This window comes from Vigna unguiculata, chromosome 8 (genome assembly GCF_037176805.1).
Source record: "Vigna unguiculata cultivar grain cowpea cultivar isolate G323 ecotype 2 chromosome 8, ASM3717680v1, whole genome shotgun sequence".
NCBI classification, from domain to species: domain Eukaryota; kingdom Viridiplantae; phylum Streptophyta; class Magnoliopsida; order Fabales; family Fabaceae; genus Vigna; species Vigna unguiculata.
In genome coordinates this window covers 357,624-372,870 of record NC_140799.1, presented here as the reverse complement: position 1 = coordinate 372,870, position 15,247 = coordinate 357,624, and the positions used below count along the sequence as shown (strand labels likewise).

Here is a 15,247-nt window from a genome sequence, read left to right as displayed (position 1 = left end):
TCTGCTTTTATCAAACAAAAAAACACCTAGATTCTCTGCTAGCTGTAATAACACTTCTGCTCACTCCTATTGGCTCAGATTTACGCGCTATGCTTCACCCTTTTATTATCATTCTCATCTCTCTACAAACAAAAACTTAACAGCTTTTTCTTGCACTCTCGTTACTACAAGTGCACATAGAAACAAAATCAAACCAATTCAAACAAGAAACTTCAGGCATGTTCGGATAACTTATTAAAAGTGGATTCAAGTTACCCCATTGAATAGTATTTTTATTAAACATTTCACTTAATCCGAGAATACTTCAATCCGAATCAACTAAAATTAATCTATTGATGAAATAAACACACGACAGAGACAACATTACATCGAAAAAATTGAGGGAACTGATATTTTCCCAACTCGCGTAATACAGCTTCCATTTGAACTATAGTATTCATATTATAACAATTTATTTATGGTATAAATATAAACCTGAAAGATGGTAATTTGATTTCTACAAGCTTGAGCTTCTTCCTATTGATAACAATTTATTTAAGGCATTATGGGGTTGGAGTTGATGGGTTGAGTTTTTGAGTCCACCAATTAATAAAAACCAGAAGAAAGAGGAGTGGCGGGCTGCTCCATTAAAATAAAAAGCACGCCTCAGCCGTTGAGTTTTGTGTGAAGCTTAGAACTGAACTGGGCTGGAGAAAGTTTGGCCAAAACTCCAACTTTCTGGAACAATGTTCTGGAAAACTCTGGTTTCTCCATCAGTGGTTGTGACCTTGAAGGACAAAGATTGACCATTCAAATATGCGTTGGATTGCCAATTAGAACCCCAGTTTCTTGACATAGCCATCCACTCAGTTTTCGATCCTTTGATGAACACAGATTGGATGGATCCGGCCCCACCCACATTGCTGATCAACACAAGCTCAAAGTAGTCCCTCCCATTCACACTGAACCTAACCCCTCCGTGCTTTTTGCATGGAACCCTGCACCGATCATATCAATGTCACAAAGTAATTCAAAGGATGTTTTTCACAAATATTAATGTTCTTGGTAGGGAAGAAATTGCAACCTTTGGAATAAGACGGGCACGATTCCTCCTCTGTAAATACCAATCTTTTCCCATGCAGGTTGGGCCATGTCAAAATGCTTGAGGGGTGGGTTGCACCAGCCTCCATTGTTGTTTGGAAGAGCAAAATTGGGAGGGCAAAAGTTTGTGGCGGTTATGGTGACAGATCTTCCTTTGATGCACCATCTGGAGTCTGCTTTGTAATCACATATGATTTTGTAGCACTGGCCACAGGAAGCTCCGTCATTAAATAAGGCTGTGCTTAAAGCTGCAGTTCTAGTTCCATAACCAGTTGCATACAGATTCCCATACCCACAAGCTCCACCTGCAGCCATACACAATTTATGTGTCAAATTTCGAATTTTAGTTTGAAGAATAGGGTACAAAACAGAATCTAGTATTCACATGTTTGGTTACAGTTGCTTACCCATAGTGCCTGAAGCATCACTACCCCCATAAAAAGTGGCATGGGCATTGGTCCATCCAGAAGGTGAGAAAGCAAAGGTAGTGATTGTGAAGCTGCATAATGCAACGAGGCTACTCAAAAGAAACATAACTTGGCCCATTTTTTTTAGCTTGGTGAATGCCTAAGACCCCGAGTGAGATGATGAGGTTGAAGGATATGAGAGTAGAAATTGTATTTGCAATTATTGACATTTCCAAGTACAAAAGATGTGTGTTTAAATAAGAGTCTAGAATGGCTTAGGCAACGATGCCACATGTGAGGTTCTGCAAGATAAGAGAAATCAAGAAACAATTTTTATTGTTTATGAGATTAAATCTATCTGTGCAAGTCTGAACACCATTCAATCATTCCCACGTTCTGTTTCAGTATTCCTCTTGTACATCCCTTCTAACCCACTCACACGCACATGCCCACATAAGAGCCGTGAATGTTTCAAAACCCACAAACCCCATTTGGTCGTCCAATTATTTAATTATAGCCCCTCACAGATCCCAATGTCTACTTCTCTCGTCTCACATGCATGGATCTCATGGTTTGTAACTCCATTTGTGGATAAAAAGACACAATGGTTATATATCAAATGGAACAAACGGTGCAGATCGTAACTTACAGGGTCACATGGAAATGATGACGGTGTCGTTTTTTGTGAGCTACATCCACATGTCCCATTTCGCCTATGCAGATTGTTGTCAGTCGTCTGTTAGCTAGCAACGCAAATGGTCACCGTTGGTTCAATCCGATAATACATGAGATGTTGAACATCTATAAAGTAAATAAGTTATCCAGTTGTACACTGGACACTGAATTTTTCTCATTTTTTAAGTCGATTGTTCATGAATTATAAAATTAATCACATCACACGGGCCATGCTACGCCATAATAGCACCGTCAAGCTATCAAAAGATGAAGAGAACAGGGGCAAGGCAGTTTGCCATGGGAATTAGAGTAAAGCAGACCAAAGAAAAGGGGCAAAGTAACAGCACCGTCAAGCAATCTGAAATTGCTGAATGCCTAGAAACCCAGCCAAAGGCAAAGTTTTTTACATTATATAACCTTCCCTTGTCACTAATACAATTTTCTAAAAACATGACTAATTCCCCACCCCTTCCCCCATCTTTTGATAGGCTCCAAAATATCCAAGAAAAATAAATATAACAAGTGTTACGGCTTTAGATATGGCCTTCAATTCTACATCCGACTCAAACAACAAAAGAAGGCAGGGTGTAGTTTATCTGAGAAAACAGGGGAAAAAAAATACATATTTCCACTCCTGTAATAGCTCAATTATTACTCCACCATTTATATACCTCTTTTTTGGGGCCAATGACAGATCATTTTCAATAGTCAAACTTTTGAATTGAATCACTAAAATGGAAATGATAGATCAGTTTACTCAAATGCTAAAATAAAGTTCCCTGAACAAGGAAACAGATCATTGGTGTTGCCATGATTTGTAACTTCCAGTAAATATCTCAATATGGCAAAGGATTTCCAAATAAATTGGTGTACAAAATAAAACTTCATGGTCGAGAAAACAGATGGTAGAGAAAGTTTTCCCATAGAGATATAGGCAACTACGGGCAACAAAGAACCTCACACCCGGGCGGGTAATATTAAAAGAGCAAATCATTATAAGAAGTTGTCATCCTTTTCCTCTTCGATAGGCTTAGCCAAGATATCAGAAGTCATCATCATCTTCCTCTTCGATATGCTTAGCTAATTCTTGCTCTTGTTGATGTCTTTCTCTCCTCTTCTCGGCACTTTCCTTTTCCTTGTGGGTGTTTGGCGGAAAACGCAGTGCTCGAACAGCCTCATTGTGCATGTTAAGACAAAAGGCAATCCGAGAATTAAATGCAAACTGAGGCTCATTTGTAGAGTAAATATCTCCAGTTTCCTTCGATACCATCCACCCATCAGCATGATCCAATGAAGCCTCAACAGCCCCATCACGGATGGCCTTTGCTACAATGCTCTCAGCATCAGCAACAGGATTAGCAGAGTTCAACCTCAACTTTTTAGCTACATCAGCTAGCGATATGCGCGAATATGATATGCTGATGTTGCGTAAACCAGTCCTGATGACATTATGGCGCAGCCGAACAATCAAATTATGAGTTCCATCTCTATTGAAAGTTGTACCAAACTTCTCCGCAACATTCATAAACAAGTCCAAGTCACCAATCCGAACAGCCTGAAATTCCATAACATGATTCAACACTACCACAAAAAAGCACCACAACAACTTTATGGTTGACTTAACAGAACGAACTCTATTGGATTTGGAGGAGGGCTCAAAATCATGTGAAAAGCACTGGATCATGATTTAGAAACACGAAACAACTTCTAGCAAAGCATCAATTGAACATTTGCACATGCAAATGCATAAAACATTCTATATTATTGAATTTCAACAAAAGTAAACTTGCTTTAAGGTATTTCATAATTGTAAACTTTCTAAATCATCTGATAAGATACTTCTGAAAAGAACTGGAAGTTGAACAATGATCTTTTTTACTCAACACATTTGTAACTTCTGCTGTAAAAAAAAAAAAAAAAAAACATAAAAGAGTCATGGCATTCCAAACAGAACCTTAGCCTGCCATAGAATACAGAAATATTTATATATGGCTCCTTAGATAGTCATCAGTGTTCAACGCTAAATATAGTTTAACTAGTTAAAAGTAAAACCGCAAAGATCACGGCATTTTAAGTGCATTATTCATTTGAAGCTCTAATCAACACGGCATTTTCATTCCAAAGTTCATTGGATTTTTTCATGATAGGCAGTTGAATTGTTGATTACAGCTTATTCAAAAGTTTCGGTAGTTGTAGGTTACTTTGATGTAGAGACCCATCCAAGCTGCCAAAAAGTTTCCCCATGTCAGCTGTCAATTTTCTTTATTGTACATGATACTTTCCGCAGACATAGACTTTTCCTTTTTTTCAATAAAATCAAAGTAAAAGTAGTATATAACAATGGTTTGATATTTTTCTGTGTCAATTTCAGTTAAACAAAGCGTAAGTATATCATTTCCCTGGTGTATAATATAGTCAAATATTTCTCCATAGCAGAGCAAAGTGAACCCATACTGTTCAAAGCCAAAATTGCAGTTTTTCATGTGGTATAACAGCATTGCTGTGATGGGATTCAAAATCCATCGCCTCCCCCCCACCCAAACGTCTTGTTCAGGAATTCTGTGAGGTAAAAGTATGAATTCTCATCCATTTTCTAATGTATTTTAGCCTCAGAAACATGACAGGGTTTTAGACCCTTCTTCCTCAGTCATCTACAAAATAAAACGTTACTTTTGTTGACCTGTGTACCTTCACATTTTACAGGTGTATGTTCTTTTCTTTTTCTGTGTTTTGTGTTTCTACTTTCTTTAGACCTCACAGTTCATTTAGTTATAATGCAATTTTTTCTAATAGTTTAACTATTCTCTCCTCTTTTTTTTTCAATTCCTCTGTTCCTATCGCTCCTGGATTTATGGTTGTGAGTGTAGAGACTTATTATCTATCATAAATCCCTTCAAAAACATTTTTTTGGTAATTACACAGGTAATATAAGTTATTTAGTTTGTATTATGATATTTAAAATAGTGGCTATCCAGTCTCCTGCAATCCTATCATAACATTTTCCGGGCTAACTGCTACAAACTAATTGTCCTGGACTGATAACTATAGGGTCAGGTGTTAGTGTCAGTAATATAGCCACACAGAACCTACCATGTGTCAAGCATTTCATCTGCCACACCATAATTTTTAAAGAGTTATAACATAGGATGGTTGAATAAATAGACAAGACATCAAGGAACATAATTGGCATGCAACAAAAGTGTAGTAGTGCGCCTCCTACTTCATAAGAAGTGAAACTATAGGAACTAATCATACGATCAGATCTAGAATCAGAAAATCACTTTTAATGGACCTTAAAATATCAAATTCTGGTTTATAATTTGTGGACTTACATTTGTAAGCTCAAAGTAAGGTCTCAAAGCTTTCTCCATTCCTCTCTGCATAAAGACATTCCTCTCAGGTACTTCTCCCAATAATAAACGCACTATCAGAGCCCACTTGTTACATTGAATTCGAAAACCTCGTGCTGCACTGGGAGCTTTACGAGCAGCCTGCAGGAGAGACTCTTTTGCATCGGTATACTCCAGCTGAATTGTCCGAATTTTTCCTAGGTAGAAGAGATATCGACAAAACTAAAAAACACAACACACATGGATAAGATGGCAAATAAAAAGAATCTAAGAAACAAAAGGAAATTTAAACAGGACAACTGAATATATAAATCTCAGAATCATTGAGAAGGTTTAACATGAGGGCATCATTGCAAAAAATTCTCAGAGCCACAGGAAAAAATCCCCATACCTGCTGATTTGAATGGGCCTCAAAACGTGGAGCTTTGGACCTCAATTTCTCTGCCTGATCATATAGGTTGTAGTGTAGGTAGTTACGAAGTAACAGATTAAGAAGTGTTTCCTGCGACAAGTCACCGGGTAAGTACACTGTACGAGACATGACACACCTATAAAACAACACATAACAGAAAACAAACCTGACCCAGCTCGTCATGGCGCAGGGTAGCAATCCGATGCAATGCAAGGAGGTTGCTGAAATAAAAAAGATATTCAGTTTGAATAAAGGAAATATCAATTAGGTGTAAATCCCCTTAATGTTATAACAGTATAAAAATCTACACCTGAATATCCTTCTTTAATTGCATAGATAAGAACCAAACTCACCCTCTAATTTCAGCAAGATCTCCCGCAAGCTCATAGCTATACGAGTAATAAAAGTACAGTCTAGACGCAATAACATCGACAGTTCTTCTATTCAAGCTCTTCAGCCGAACAATGCTAGCTGAGGAACAAGCTTTGGCCTAGAAAGAAAATATAAACAACCTTAGCATATAAGGTGCAGCCTATTGGCATAGCCGGTAAAAATACAAACATACAGAAATAGGACTCAACTGCATCATATCTTTTCTGGTCAATTAGAAAAAGTAGGACAAGGAGGTAACAGTAGATTTCTAGCTCAGGCAACAAGTGCTTGGCCACCGGGTTTTGAATGGCAGATGTTGCACTGTCCACTTCCATCTCTCGATCACCCTCCTATACAGCAGTTTCAAACACAAAGACCATATTCCATTAAAATATTGCAAGAAAACTAGCATAAGTTGAAAGAAAATTGATATTAGCTTCTCCACAAGCTAAGCTTATGTACATGCTAGTTTATAGAGTCTTTCTCATCTAAATTTTCGTGTTTAACTTATGCTAGTTTATGTTGAAGCTCATTTCATTTTCTTCTTTTCTTATTTTTCTCTCCTACAAGTTCTTATGGAGAAATTCGTACAAGCGTGCTCTAATAATGTTTGCAATAGTATAGTTAATTGAAGTGAAGCTCAAAAACAAAAATAATTACCTTGGGACTAGGAAGATAAGAGGATAACTTCGCGTGAAGTTCAGAAGCGGGCACGAGAACGTAATCAAGAAAAGATGAGAGGAGCGGTGCCGTAAGTTTACGTCTCAACGCAAATGTAAGGCGCAGGGCACGAGCAATCCGACGAACTTCCTTTGAGTACGAACCGCTTTCAATGATTGATGATATTCCCTTCAAATCTGTTGGTGAGCTCAAAATTCAGTAGAATTAAATGGAATTAAGCTTCAGAGATAAAACTAGAGGAATAGTGCGGTTGGGAGAAGAAACTCACGCTGCAATGCAGATGGAAGAGCTGAAGAAACCGACTGTGAAGGCGTTGCCTGATCTTTCATTTCCACGTCTTCACTCATCTTCCTCAACCACACAATCTATCAGTGTCTGTCGATCTGAAAATTACGTAAACCCTAACACAGAGAGAAGAAGAAGAACTCAAGAGCACGATAAATAGATTCGATGAAGTAAGAAACTTCGATCACAAATTATCACCTCTTCTTCCGAAGTTGAACGCACCTAACTTTACTTCTTCTCCACACTTCTATTTTAAAAAAGAGAATTAATGCAAGTTTAATCTCAATAACAAAATGTACAATTATTTAATGAAGATAATATGGGAATTTTTGAATCCATTCAAACTGTAGTTTGGGTAGAAAAAAACCAAAGTACCAAGCCCCCTCAATGTCAAGCCACATCACCATTTTTTTTTCTGTCTATATTTTATCCATTTTTTCAATTCATTATGCCAATTAGAGTTATTACAAGAACATATTAATCAAATTACATATGATGGAATTTTTTAAACGTAATTATACAATTTTAATTTTTAGTTCTGTTACTTTAACTGATTATTTAATTTGAATTTAATTATATAATTTTAGTAATTTGTTTTTATTTTATTTTAATTATGTAACTTTTAATGGATTGTTTTAATTTTAGCTTTAATTTAATTCTGAAATTTGAACTGAATCTGTTTTAATTTTATTTTAAATTTACATTTAAAAATTTAATTGATTCTGTTTCCATTTTATTTTAAATTTAATTTTGAAATTTTAATTGAATCCTTCTCAAAATCTTTTGAGAACATTTCGAGTTCAATTTATGCGTGTCCGTAGAAAAAGGAGTGATTAAATTGGTGCGGAATAACCTTTGTTATATAAAATGGTAAGTGATTTATTTAATAATGATGGCAATATGTCTTATAAATATAAAAATATATTTTTTTTTTGGTATCTATCAACCTTTATATCAAGAATACTTTCTATTTTACAACAAAGAACATTTTTAATGAAACTGAATTTAAATTATTTTTGTAATCAAATAATGTGACCACTTGAACAAGGTAATCGATTATCTATTACTGTAAAGGATGTAGTAAATTTATGAGGATTAGTGATAGGTAACAAGTAATCTCTTTCTATTAATGTTGGTCGTTGACTGATCAGATATACAAAAAGATATTAATGCTTAGGTATGGTCCAATAAATCTGTTATTGAATTCAAGAAGGCCAAATTAGTAGATAATTAGAGCTACATCTCGGACACGAAGTTCAAAAATCGGTCACCACAAATACTGCAGTGGACAGTAATAAAAGTTTGGACCAAACATATCAATTTAATTACGAATTACGCAAACCTATGTTAATAGAATGTTAACCAAGTCTTTCAACATCCCTGCTCATGAAATAGAAGTACCCAAACTAAGAAAATTGTCCAGGTAAAATCATAACACACATCCCCTGGAGCATGAAAAAAGCAAAAATATGAGAGAAGGAAAAGGCATGAATTTAAACACTTCTCTAGAAAATAAAAATAAAAGAATGAGATTCAGGGCCAAAACAGAAGTACAACTGACCAAGGTCTAAAACAAAGGGTGCCTTATGTGGCAGCAGTCTCAAAACTAAACGTCTACATAAAACTGTAAGAAGAAAATGCCCTACAGTTCTTCGGGCCCCAGAGAAAAAGAAGGGGGAAATGAAGAAAATTGAACAAATAAAAGAAAACATAAAATTAGACATGGCTTTGGCTTTGCTTCACTAATCAAGTCAACTGCACTGCACTAATGCCAGCCAACTAGTTGCCTCAGGCAGCTGCTTGGATTGGTCCATTTGATCTAAAGCCACGCCCTCTTCCACGATATCCACCCCTGCCGCGGCCACGACCTACAACAAAATTAAATTACAATTGTTAAATAAAATTAAATGCAAGCCTATTAATTAATTTAATACCCTCGTGACTAATTGTCAAAATATCAGTCACAAGTACACCTTTCATTAATCATAACACAAACTATTACCATATAGAGCACATCTCAATAAAGCTTAAACATTAAAAAGTACTGGGTGAAAAATATCAAAAGGTTGAATTGGGCAAGATGATAGAATATTTCCCCTTCCCAATCAGCTCTACAAAGCCTAAATAAAAAACAGAACATATCTCCCGGTCTTTAAGTGTACCCTTGAATGAACGAGTATGATATTGGAAATGAAGTAAAACATGAAGGTTAAAGCAACATATGAAACTGCACCAATGTCCAGATAACACAAGTTCAATCAATTCCAAAATATCAAGTAAAACTGTAAAAGCCAATAGCCTAATACTGGCAGACAGGCCATACATCCATCAACACTAACACAACCAGTTCAAACACTTCCAGAATATCAATAGCAAAATTTGATAGCCAATGTAAACAGATGTAACATAAATGAACAAACATAAAAAAGGAATTAATTATTTACCACGGCCTTGAGGAACATCTTGGTTGTATCCTCCATCTTGCTGCACATCAAATTGGGGCCCATTGTATCCTCCCCTTCCACGACCACGAAAACCGCGTCCTCTTCCTCTACCCCTGCCCCTGACACTTCCCCTATTACGATCCCAACCACCGTCCTCGTAATCAGCTGAAATAAAACCATTCCCTGAAATAAAATTCAGCAGCCATCTAAGAAAACAGGATAACAATTCTTCAACCTTTTCATTAGGGTTCAGATGGCCTACAAACAAGATTTTTTTTTTTTTATTGTGGAAAAGATGCCTTGCTAACTCTAAACACGTTGAAAGGGACTATGGACACATTTAAGTGGTTTCCTATTAAAAGGAATCAAGCAGCTATCAAATTAAAAATCTAAATGTATTCACATATCTGAATAGCATGAGGCAAAACTTTCTCAGAAGCGATCATCCATATCAATCAAAACAGAAAATTTATCCCGGTCACAACAAACACAGTCCATAGGAATAAACAATCACACACGTACCTCTGCCCCTTCCCCTTCCTCGACCACCACGACCTCGAACACGGCCATTAGGTGAACCATCTGCAGATCAGACAAGTTAAAACAGTTGTAAACTATTAACTGGGGGGAAGCAACTTACATGTACCCACCTCCTTCATAATCAAAATCTGTAGCAGCCTTCACCTGATCAGCTGGTAATGGAGGCTGATACCTAAGAGAACACAACAAATTATAGATTTCCTTAAATTCACATAATTTATAATATCCATAATAATGATATGACTTGCTTCTCCATTTTGATATCTAAAATCTTGAAACCTGCTAAAGTACATGTGTCGGTATATATACTCTCTAATTTCCTATCCCCATACAAAAGTTTCTTTTATTTTCCCTACTTGAGTTTACCTTTTAAAATTAAGATTTGCTATAATCATCATATCATCTATGATCTTCATGTCATTATCAAATGTGAAACAATATCAAATGCATACCTGTTATGAAAGATGGAATTATAAGGCCAGTTGTTTAAATTTATTTTGAAGAATAAGCGGTTTTTTAATTAACAGATGTTTCAATAAAAAATAAATAAAAACCGAAAAGGAAACAAAAATAGTTTTGGAGCTTTTTCTCACTCTCAATACTTCTGAAAAAAATTCAATAAAAGATGTATCACAGAATCACTAAGCAAAGATGCACTTACTGAGGGAACTACAAATCATTAAGATCACAAAGAAATCAATATCTCTTCATTGATATTGATATTCGGAAACAAAGCCTATAATTGTTCTTCCTTCTAACATTTTAATACAAATATCGCTGCATGTCTAGAAACTTAGCAACAAAAATGTAATACCAAACTCATCCAAATGGAAAAGAAAATCATTTGGGTAATGTAATCAAACCTCACATTCACTGAAATTCTAATTTGTGTGCACTTCGCTTCAATATTCCTTCCAATTCAAACAAAACTTTCTCCAACATATCAGACTTCGCAGGATTCACAGTACTAATTTACTATAATAGGTAATCTAAATACATATAAGAGAACTTATTTTCGTGTACTGAAGCAGGGGTTTGAACTTATTTTCAAAACTGAAACTCTCTTCATACTGCATGACTGAAATAAAACTAGGAACCCTAACTCTGAGTCAGACTATAATATTGGTGATGAAATCGGCATAAAGGATAGAAAGTCAACTTACCCCACAGAAGATGTATCAAGTTCATTCTTTGAGAGGGTTATTGTTATCATTGACACATGCCTTGTTGTCTCCAAACTTCAAGACGGACAATGTTAAAAATTATGTTAGTGAGATCCAGCATCCACCTGATTGGAATGTTTAACACTTAATCCATTTAGAATTAAAATACAATTAGTCGAGACTCTTACGGAAGGAGGCCTTCTTCTAGGGGCTCCCAAGTATCAGTGATATCAGTGGATCCAATTGCTGTATTCTGGTGGAGGCCCACAATTCTCCTCTGCATTAACACCAAGCCATATACATAATATAAAATCCTCATTAAATGAAACAAAATACCAAAAAAGTGGTCAGCTCAGGTAACCAAAAGACCTTGATCAACTCCACGATAGTAACGGTTTTGTTGATAGCTCTCCCCATTGCTTTGAAAACAATTTCATTAGAACCTTTCTCCTGTGAAAACACATAGGCAAGTTAAGATGAGCTTTAAGAATTTGAACATAAGAAAGACTTCACACACAAACTGAAAATCCCAACCTAAGTTATTTGTCAATTATGAGGGAGATCTTCATGACTTAACTTCACTGAACTTTTACTTTACTAATTTATGATTCATAATATTCACTTTTTCAGCCACCAGAGAATGCTATCAGACAGAATAAAAGGAAACACACACTACTCCTTATTTGGGAGATTCCCTATTAAAAGAACAGTGGCACTGAACCCCACCACTCACACACAATTCCAATACAAACACTTAAAAAATGGAAGAGAAGGGGGAGATTAGAGAGGAGTTGTCACACCACAAGCTTTAAATTAAATTCTGATAATCAAAACCTTACATTAATCATAAATATACTCATCGTAATAAATCTAGTAGACACTATGTATTCTTTAATTTAAAAAAAATAAAAAAGTACACACAAAATGTAAAAAAAAGTACAAGCTAGTAGGGTAATATAGGCCACCTACCACACACTACTAATCCATTTCCATTCCCTCCAAATTTAGAATGATAAAATTGCAACATAAACAAATGCAAAAAGAGGTCTAAACAAACTACCAAATAAAAAGAGGTCAGACTCATTGTTATGAACATGTTCAAGACTTCAGTATAGAGGCATGGTAATTACCACAATATTCGCATGCACACAATCAGTAAGAATTTCCAAGTTTCCTCAGTCCTTGTAAGACCTCACGCAAATTTTAATTTAGGCTTTAAAAATCTTACCTGAAGCAAGCTCATGGCGTAAGTAATGTAGTTCCTCATTCTCCCCTGACTAGTAATACGGATCTCATTCTCATCGATTGGAGTTTCAGCTCTCGGCTTCTCCACCTTCTGGTACCGATCCATCTAGCCACCGAACAAATAACACAAAACACATCAAAAGCATCAGCAACAACATCGCGCATGCATAAAAACAATCAAAAAGAAAAAACCGCACAAAAACCACTGAAGTAGAGAAAAGAAAAATCAGTGAAAAGGAAAAAACAAGGAAGAATTGATCCGCGAGTTACCGCTATATCTAAGGATAGAGTTTCCTTTGCGAACGAACACAAAGAACGAAGCCCTCTTCTACGGCTTGTATTTTCTATTGCGCCCTAACCTGGTTGCTGCGATGTGTTTCACTTTATATACCTCCTAACACCCGACACCCTCTCTCTCTCCAAACTACCCTAACCAACTCACTCTTTTTCCGACTCTTCTCCAAAACCCCTACCCAAACCTCTACTTAATGGGCCAAGAGCCCATTCCCAATGGATCATAATAATAAACCATCTTTCTCTCGTTCCGCGTAATCTTTCAATAGTGCACAACCTTGTACAGATATATTTCTTTTAATTAATAAGTGTTTTGTTGAATAATAGAACTCAACTGCTTAAATAATCTATTTTAAATTTAAAAATCAATGCAACTAACTTTTGATAAATATTTTATTTCCTTAAAAAAAAAAAAAAAAACTAAAACAAGTTATCTGAAGTTATGACGAGGAATTTGAACTATGATTTACTTGATTCCAATCTGTGTTGATTTCTTATTTCTTATATTATTTTAACAAGTATAATAATTATTATGTTTTAAAAAATAAAATAAAAATTACATAACATGATATTGTATTAATAATTTTCTTGTTTATTTTAAAAATTATTTTAATTGAATTTCATGATTTAACTATATGTAACATTTTTATTATTACATATAAAATATACAACTTTATAGTTGTTATTTTTTCATTTTTATATAGAAAATTCTAACTTTTTAAATAAAAAACTTAATTATTTGATCAAATACATTATCATATCATCTCATTAACCAAATGTAATTGTGAAACTTCTCAGTTTAAAAACAACTACATATAAACGGATAATTCTTCAATCTTTATCTTTACAATACTATTTATATTTTATTTTTTGAATCATATCTTTTTAAATATAAAATTAAGATGTTTATTTAAGAACATAGATGATTTGATCTTATCACATGTAATTCAAGTAATTTATTCAATAAAAAAAATTGAATCAATCATTTTTAATATAATCATCGTATGTTTGTGTACTTAAAAATAATTAAAAACTAATTCATACAAATATTGGTTAAAAAATTATAATTTACAATAAAAAAATATATTCATCATTAAAAATATATTTTTAGGAGTGACAACAACCAGAAAAATTAAATTAATTTTAAGCAAAAAAAATATTTATCAATATTTATTAAAAAATATATTAGTACTTTACCCGGTTCTAGTTCTCAAAGGTTGGGTACATGGTATTGATTACTCTAAAGAAGAAATTATTCTCATAGTACCTCTATCTGACCCTAACTCACCAATTGGTGATGGTTATTCCAAAGAAGATATTATTCCCAAAGTACATGTATCTGGTCTTATCCCACCAAGGTTTTGTACTGGCTACTCCAAATAAGACATTATTCTCATAGTACTCATACTCGGTCCTATCCCACCAAGGTCATATACAGGGTACTAAATACTCCAAAGAAGATATATTATTCTCATAATACTCGTACCTGATCCTATTCCACCAAGATCGTGTACTGACTACTCCAAAGAAGACATAGTATTCTCATAGTACATGTACTTGACCCTACACTCCAAGACCATGTACTAGGTACATGTTACTCCAAAGAAGATATATTATAGTACCCAAACCCAGTCCTATCCCACTAAGGTCGAGTACTGCATACTAGTTACTTCAGAAGCTATACACATTAAGTCTTGAACCAATGCTTATTCAGGAGACCGAATGTTGAGGACCAACAACCAATAAGGGGTTTTGTGGTAATTTTAGCATTGTCACTGGATCCCAGAGACAACTAAAAAGGTTTCTTGGACCTAAAAGTCCATTCAAGTGGGACCTACAAGTAAAAAGATATAAATAATACATTGTTCTATGTATTCATCATATCATTATTATTTTTTGAAATTTTCTGACATCACTAGTGCTAACTTAAACATAAAAATGTCTTTTGCTAACACCTCTGCATCTTAGACAGCATCTATTGAAATTAGAGGATAATCAAACTAGAAGACCGGTTATCGAAAGAGTTAAAAACTAGGCAAAATACAATTTCATCCTACAATAATCATTTTTATTAGTTATTGATTCTACTTATGAATTAAAATCGTTGAATCTAAATTTAACAACCCTTCTTCCTGAAGTGTTTAGTATGACATGATTTTAGAATAATGGAATCTGTATGCTTTAGATTAAGACAATTTTTGTCATGAATTGTGTAGTTTTTATTTTTTCAATCCAAGTTGACTGTGGTCAAATCCTACGGCAATTCCTTGACCCTACCATCAATAAACCCACAGATTTT

General features: G+C 34.8%; 3 protein-coding genes across 3 annotated transcripts; all 3 read right to left on the bottom strand.

Annotated features, from left to right (window-relative positions):
* Positions 1-303: 303 nt before the first annotated feature.
* On the bottom strand, positions 304-1,770 carry LOC114194139 (expansin-A11-like). The gene is made up of 3 exons (XM_028084213.2): positions 1,488-1,770; positions 1,064-1,385; positions 304-977 (listed from the first exon to the last, which is right to left on the bottom strand). The coding sequence occupies exons 1-3, from the start codon at positions 1,624-1,626 to the stop codon at positions 671-673; spliced, it is 768 nt and encodes a 255-aa protein (XP_027940014.2). The 5' UTR covers positions 1,627-1,770; the 3' UTR covers positions 304-670.
* Positions 1,771-2,927: 1,157 nt separating this feature from the next.
* Positions 2,928-7,600, bottom strand: LOC114194138 (putative 26S proteasome non-ATPase regulatory subunit 3). Its single transcript, XM_028084212.2, has 9 exons — positions 7,461-7,600; positions 7,246-7,378; positions 6,957-7,153; positions 6,506-6,646; positions 6,278-6,414; positions 6,091-6,145; positions 5,904-6,014; positions 5,495-5,734; positions 2,928-3,717 (listed from the first exon to the last, which is right to left on the bottom strand). The coding sequence occupies exons 2-9, from the start codon at positions 7,322-7,324 to the stop codon at positions 3,205-3,207; spliced, it is 1,473 nt and encodes a 490-aa protein (XP_027940013.1). The 5' UTR covers positions 7,325-7,378; positions 7,461-7,600; the 3' UTR covers positions 2,928-3,204.
* A 1,150-nt stretch (positions 7,601-8,750) lies between these two features.
* LOC114194675 (Alba DNA/RNA-binding protein) lies at positions 8,751-13,102 on the bottom strand. Its single transcript, XM_028085038.2, has 9 exons — positions 12,925-13,102; positions 12,638-12,760; positions 11,779-11,859; positions 11,598-11,686; positions 11,410-11,484; positions 10,357-10,418; positions 10,229-10,288; positions 9,707-9,889; positions 8,751-9,130 (listed from the first exon to the last, which is right to left on the bottom strand). The coding sequence occupies exons 2-9, from the start codon at positions 12,758-12,760 to the stop codon at positions 9,051-9,053; spliced, it is 753 nt and encodes a 250-aa protein (XP_027940839.1). The 5' UTR covers positions 12,925-13,102; the 3' UTR covers positions 8,751-9,050.
* Positions 13,103-15,247: the final 2,145 nt, after the last annotated feature.